This window comes from Octopus sinensis, linkage group LG17, assembly GCF_006345805.1.
Source record: "Octopus sinensis linkage group LG17, ASM634580v1, whole genome shotgun sequence".
Classification (NCBI taxonomy): Eukaryota; Metazoa; Mollusca; class Cephalopoda; order Octopoda; family Octopodidae; genus Octopus; species Octopus sinensis.
In genome coordinates this window covers 1-7500 of record NC_043013.1, presented here as the reverse complement: position 1 = coordinate 7500, position 7500 = coordinate 1, and the positions used below count along the sequence as shown (strand labels likewise).

At 32.3% G+C, this 7500-nt stretch overlaps 1 protein-coding gene across 6 annotated transcripts in view; it reads left to right on the top strand.

Moving 5' to 3' along the window:
* Positions 1–5792, top strand: part of LOC115220963 (zinc finger protein 652-B-like) — a 154950-nt gene extending 149158 nt beyond the window's left edge. For all 6 annotated transcript variants that reach the window (XM_029791173.2, XM_036510222.1, XM_036510225.1 and 3 more), the window contains one exon: positions 4515–5792. In XM_029791173.2, coding sequence (XP_029647033.2) covers positions 4515–4548 — 34 coding nt within the window. In that variant the 3' untranslated portion in view covers positions 4549–5792. The remainder of the gene's footprint in view (positions 1–4514) is intronic.
* The last annotated feature ends 1708 nt before the right edge of the window (positions 5793–7500 follow it).

Here is a 7500-nt window from a genome sequence, read left to right as displayed (position 1 = left end):
GCTGGAAATCGAACTCAGGACCTTCCAATTGTGAGGTGAATGCCTTAACCACTAAACCACGTGCCTACACATGTATATATACACATTCGATATGGTGACAATAATTATCCCTACACAGCAAAGGAAATTTAAGACAGGAGCTGCTTTCGCCTCCCTCTTTTGATTCCTACTTGAAACCATTTCACTTCACTTAACCGGGGGGGGGGGGTGAGGAGGGGAGTTCCTTCATTTTTTTTTTATTCTTTTAGAAACAAATTCTTATCAGTGCAGTGGGTGGAGAGGTGTTGCTGCCTTACCAAAATGTAGAAAACTTGTCTTCAATATTCAAAGACATGGCTATATGATTAAACAGTCATACTTTCACTAGATTCGCAATCTATCATTTTTTTTTTCTCTTTTTCTTTTCTCTTCTTCTGGGAATATAATGATGTCATGAATGTTTGCTGTTTCTTGCTTTCAAACTTATAATCTCAATGGCACTGTTTATAATGCAAGCAAAATGAAAAGAAAAGCAAAAAAAATATGTAAGCTAGATTTGTTAGCTTCTTTTTTGAAGTGTGTTTTATTTTTTCTTCTCACTTGCCCCTCCCCTTTAATTTTGAAAATATTCAAAAGAAGAAAAAAAAAAAAAGAAGCAAAGCATTGATCGTATTTGCTATGAATTGTTGGACATTGGTTGCTATATTTTTTATAATTAACAGCTTGTTGGGATCTCAGTTATATATCATATGTACACACATTTAAATACATAAGTAAATATATGTGTGTAAATACATAAGTAAATATATATGTGTGTGTGAAGATATCTATATGTATGTATGTGTGTGTGTATATATACACACGTACATATACATATGTATATATCCATTTACATACACAGAGATATCCATTTATATAATATAATATATATATACATACATACACACACACGCTATTCACACTCGATAAAATTACATAAAAAAGAATATATTTATGGCCAACTTCCAACAACACTGGATTTTCACAATTTACTTTTTATCTGTGTGTGTGAGTATATAATATATGCATATATATAAATACACACACACACACGTGTGTGTGTGTGTGCACTCGACAGTGTTTATATAAAAGTTCACCCTGATGATTGTTTCATAAAACATGAAATTACTTGTGCAAATACAAAAATAAAATCCCTATTGTAGATTTACATGTGTGTAAATGTGGCTATGTTGGATATATATATATATACACATATATGCTTTTATATATATATATGCTTATATTTACAATCGTGTGTGTATATGGTATATGTATATACACTCATTTGTGTATGTGTGTATTTATATGCACACATACATTTATGTTGCATATATACTTTTTTTATATATCTATATGTGTGTGTGTCTTTATGCATGTATATATATTTATGTATATGCATATATATATATATGTGTGTGTGTGTGTGTATGCAGACATATGTATATAAGTATATACCTATGTACATTATATATATGTACACACACACACACACCACACACACACACCACACACACACAACACACACACACACACACACACACACACCACACACACACACACACACACACACACACACACACACACACATATATATACATACATGCATGAGGGTGAAAAAGTAATGCCATTTTGTTTAGGACAGGTATAATTACCAACACAGGGACATGTGTCATACATCAAAATGAAGCTGGTCCTCTGTGGATCACATCCCTACTTCTCAACATAGTCACCGTTTCTCTCAATAGCAATGTTCCACCTTCAAATGAGAGCATGTATTCCTGCCCCGTAAAATTCTGTTGACTGTTCTTTGAGCCACTTCTTCACTACAGTTTTCACTTCCTTGTCACTGGACTATCATCTCTTTGCCCCTATGAAAGAGGGTTTGTGAGGCAAGCATTATTCCAGTGACAAGGAAGTGAAAACTGTAGTGAAGAAGTGGCTCAAAGAACAGTCAACAGAATTTCACGGGCAGGGGTACATGCTCTCATTCAAAGGTGGAACATTGCTATTGAGAGAAATGGTGACTATGTTGAGAAGTAGCAATGTGATCCACAGAGGACCAGCTTCATGTTGAAGCATGATACATGTTCCCGTGTTGGTAATTATACCTCTCCTAAACAAAATGGTATTACTTTTTGACTCACCCTCATATATATATATATATATATATATATATATATATGTATTTATGTATGTACATTTGTTAGTTTTGGTCTGATCCAAATCAAAAAATACTTTTAACTTTTACACCTGAATATACCTGTGATTCTAAATATAGGAGCCTAGATTAATTCATACTGGCTAATCTTTCTTTTGAAGAAAATATATTGAAAGTTTATTTTCACCATTTTAAAAAGCAAACTTAGCTTCAATTATGTTTTTAAATTTTATTACTATTGCTATTATAGTTATTATTAGGAAAACCATTTGAGCTTTAGAACAAAATGCTTTGCAACTATGTGGTTTAATTTGTTATGTTCTGACTTGAAATCCTGCCGAGGTCAACTTTGCCTTTCATCCTTTCAGGGTTGATAAAATAAAGTACCAGTCAAGCACTGGGGTCAGTTTAATTGACTAATCTCTTTCCCCAAAACGAGCTTTATGCCCATGTTACCACAAGAAACAATTGCTATGATTATCATCGTTTTTAAAGGCAGCAGATGGCAGAATCGTTAGCATGGCTAGTAAAATGCTTGGTGGCATTTTGCCTGTCTTTACATTCTGAGTTCAAATTCTGCTGAGGTTGACTTTGCCTTTCATCCTTTGACAGTCAATAAAAGAAGTACCAGTTGCACACTGGGGGGTCGATGTAATCGACTTACCCCCTCCCCTGAAATTGCTGGCCTTGTGCCAAAATTTGAAATCATTATTATGTTTTTTTTTTTTTTTTTTTCCTGCTGAATGCCTTGTCATAAGAGTTTTTGTTTTTCATTCATCATTGTGTTTAGAATTCTCATTTTTACATTTTGAACTAAAGGAACCACTGTCTCTCATATTTATTTTTCTTTGTATTTTAATAATTCTTTTAAAACATTGTAAAAAAAAAATTTCAAAGAAAATTTTTTTGTTTTTTTAAAAATATTTTAAAACCACTGAATTTTTCTCCCCTTTACTTAAATGAGATTTGGACAAAATTCTATTCTACCAAAATCAACAGCAATACTTGGCTTATTGTATTTTTCTCCCTCTTCTTCCTAATGTTTTGTCATTTTTTTTTTCTAATGTCATTCTTTGATCTGGGAATCTTCTGTATGGTTAAGGTGTGTGTGTGTGTGTGTGTGTGAGAGAGAGAGAGAGAGAGATTTAAAATACCTTGGTTTTAAAGAAGAAAATAATCACCTGTGCTTTACAATTTTCTAGTTTTTCTATTGTTCAACTCATTTGCCATTTAGATTAATTAAATGTGAAAAACTTTAACAAGGAAGAAGGTGTATATAGATCCAAGAACAATTTGCACAATTCTTGAAGTGGATCTTTACCAAATTGTAACATTCTGGAATATTTTGTTCTACACTTTCACCATGATATTACAAATATTTGTAATGATGATGATGATGGTATTCCTTTGCAACATGGCCATGTGACAATTAATTAATTAAAATAATTGTTATTATTGTTATTAATCCCCTGTGTTCAAACTCCTACTTAAGTTCCACTTTGCCTTTCATTCCTCTGGGGGTTGATAAAAATAATTACCATTAATATAATTGGAAGTCAACCAACCTCTAATTGTGTAGTTTTGTGCCAATAAATGAAATCCTTATTATGTACCAATCCACCCCATAATAACATTTGTGATCTTGTGCCAATATACAAAAATCATTATAATAATAATAATAATAATAATATAATAATAATAATAATAATTCCAATTATTGCAATCTCCTTTCAAACGGTTGAAGGAGATTGGAATAGAATGTCCTGTAGAGCTTCTACAGAAAATTTGCCTCTTAGGGACAGGAAAGATTATCAGGAGGGTCTTAAATACTTGAAAGACTATTGAAAGCTTGTGGATACCTAATGTTACAGGTAGTAGCCTGCTACCCACATAAATTCTACCAGGAATAAGAACGAACCTGAGTCAAATCAACAACAACAACAATAATAATAATGATGATGATGATGATGATGATGATGATTATAATAACAACAACAACTATTTATTATTATTATTATTATTATTATTATTATTAATATTATTGTAATAAAAATACTTAAGCCTTAATCACTCTGCTTAAAATTATAATTAGTTTTTGTTTTTTCCTTAATCAGTACCCCTCACCATTGGGCAGCAAATCCTAAATTATTTTACCAATGTCACTATTGATAAATTTTTTGATCCCCATGTTTTTTTTTTTTAATGTTTAAACTGAAAGTGTTGTTTGTATTTCAGGGTGGGGGTGGGTGGGGAGAACAATGTTTGTGTTAGCTTTTTTTATTTTTATTTTCTTTTGACTTTTAAAGAAATTACTTAATTTTTTTTTTTTTTACCTTAGTTCCAATTTGGAGATTTTTGTGCCAACATATTAATGAATGTACAGTTGTTGGAATAAGAGGTAACAATCTTCATTGTTGAATGTTATTGTTGAGTAGCCACAGTCAGCTCTTGGACAGAACTGTAGTCAAAAGGTAACTTATTAAACAAAGCATTTCACTGGTGTTTCTAGCCTTGGCCATGTTCCCTTTATTGTAATGAATGAATGATCTGAAATGTAAAACAAAGGCCCCCACTTTGAAAATGAGGAAGATTTGGTTGCTATATTGAGCAAGATAAGTGTTTACTTAGAATTTATTTTGTTAGTTTGTCTTAAATGTTGATATACTGGGTGTGAATTGAGCAAACCTGAAGTTGTTGTTGACATGATTATAAATGGAAATTAAAATAGAGATAAGAAATCTCCAGAAAAAGAGAGACTGACAGACAGAATTCTAATTATTTGGGAATGTAAATGCCACTTTGATAATAATGACCATTGATTATGGTAATGGTGGTGGTAATGATAGTGATAATAATAACAATAATGTGTGTATCAGACACTAAACAAACATACACTCAAGATGCTAACATGCTGCCAAAATTTATTTTATTAATTAATCTAATTGATTTTAAGCCAGGACATTAAAAAACAAAACAAAAAAAACCCCTAAATTTTTATTCAAGAATACTAATTTCCCTTTAAGGAAAGGGAATTCTTAATTTTATGCCCTCCTCCTTCTCCCACATCCTGTTTCACCCAGCAGAGATTTCAGGAGTAATATTCTTGTGATACCTTCAGATGACCAGTTTAAAGGGTCCCCTTCTGGACAAGTAGTTTTCAACAAGAAAATTGTGCCATATTGCTGTGGAACCATATGGCACCATGCCTAGGTGTCTGGAGAATGTTGAATTTACATAATTCTGCAAAATAAAATTTTCATTGTTTTTTAAAAGAAAACAAAGCAACATGCTTTGAATGGCAACATATCCTTCCTTTAATGAAACCTTTTGCCTTCACACTCACAAAATGGGTTTTCTAGTTCTTGAGCTTAGTTTGTCCTTCTTTTATGAAATTTCTATTTCTTTAGAACATATCTGATCATTTTTTAGGAAAAGAACCTTTGCATAAGGAATGTGCTTTCTCTTGAAAGTTCAGATTTGAGATTGATTTATTCTAGTAGATGTTAGAATTGTGAAAACAGCCAAGATCATGCACTGCTGAACAGTATTGAAATAATTAGTGTTGGTGGTTGCAGTTCTGAACTGAAAGCAGAATAGTCATTCTACAATCAGTAACCAAAAAAAAAAAAAAAAAAAAAAAAGGACAATTAATTAATTCACCATCTCTTAGCATTGGCCTATCTTATGTCATTATTCAACTGTTCTAGTTGATGTATTTTCATAATTACTCCATCACTGGGCTTGCCATGAAGGTTTTACTTTTAAATTGCTTTTTGAAATGTAGATGATGTGATGATATCTGTTTAATGCTTACTTTCATTACAAATTCAAGCTCATAAAACAAAAAAGAAAAGAAAAAAAGCACACGCCCATTCCACAATGTTTTATAGAATATTACAGGAGTCTTAAATCTTTTTAGTCAACTGTGCCAAATGAAGCAGTCTAATGATAGGGGCTTTGATGAAAGTTGATCTTTTAGTTTACAGGTGCCTCTAAGATTTCAATTTTATTGATCTCCTACTTTGTTGAAAACAGTATGCTTGTTGGTGGATAGCTACGTAAACTGATGATAAGCTAGCATGTCTACAATCAGTGATAAGCAGAGCCTCTTCATGGATACCTTTTTGGGGTCAGACAGGGAACAACAACCCTTAAATTACTAAGATCTCAGAATACTATTAATGTGCCTTAGTTTATAACACAGTTTTGTCTGCCAGGTTGGAAAGATGTTAATGTCTGGTCATACTTAGATAACGGAGGCAAATAATTCTTTGTATGAAATATAGAAGACTAAAATTAAAAGAAAAGCATTGTTAATAGGAAATATCTGATGAAATTTTTCTTAGATTAAAACTCAAGAATTCTTTTTAGATATTAGATTATTATCCATCAAATATAATAATGAAATACATATATACACATGTGTAAGTTTGAAAACTTATTAGGTCCTTAGAATACTTCTGAATATTTCTTTGTGTGTTGAAGTTTGGTGGAGGCCAAACCTTATGAAACTATGTTCTTATAAAACACTCATTAGACATCGAGCACTTCCTGCAATGGTGAATACAGCTCTGCTTGGTCCCTATATTCTGTTGTGCTTATGTGGGAAGGGTATGTATGCAGTCAACTTGTCTTGATAGAAATGATAACCAAATCTCTGTGAAATTACACCCTACCATCTTTGAAAAAATGAAGGGGTCTTAGTATATGTAGTTTTAGATACACTGTTCTTGATGATAATGATGATGTTGATAAGATGGTCACAACCAGACTGTCTTTGATGATAGGCCTTCTGGATCAAGGCAGGTTGACATGGGGCTAAAACATAACCCTTATTCAATTGTTTAGGATGTACAAGTGGAATCTGGGTACACAGTGTGACCCAGGTGTCAGCATATGGAACGTTTGTTAGTGTGGCATTGTTTAATCACAGCTCTCACAAACATATTTTCTTTCCCTAAAACGAGTAATGTATAACTACTACTAATTACACAAATATCAAATTATTTCCCTGTTACTGCAATGGGTTTGTGTAATTAGTCAATTCTCTCTGATTTCTCTCTTTCACTCTTGCCTTAATCATTTTCTTAATATATTTGTGATATCGTTTATGGTTGAAAGGCTTAGGAATTAAATTACTGACCACATGGTGATAAATTTAAATGTGTTAATTACAACTGTTGCTCTGATTGCTAAGCAAAGTACATAACTTTCTGTTTGCTCATGTGGCTAAAAATGCCCCTGCCCCAAGAATGTAGTTTTCATTCCTCTTCCATGGTTGATTGGTTAGCAGTAAGAATGGCCAACTAATTATTCTGATGCAA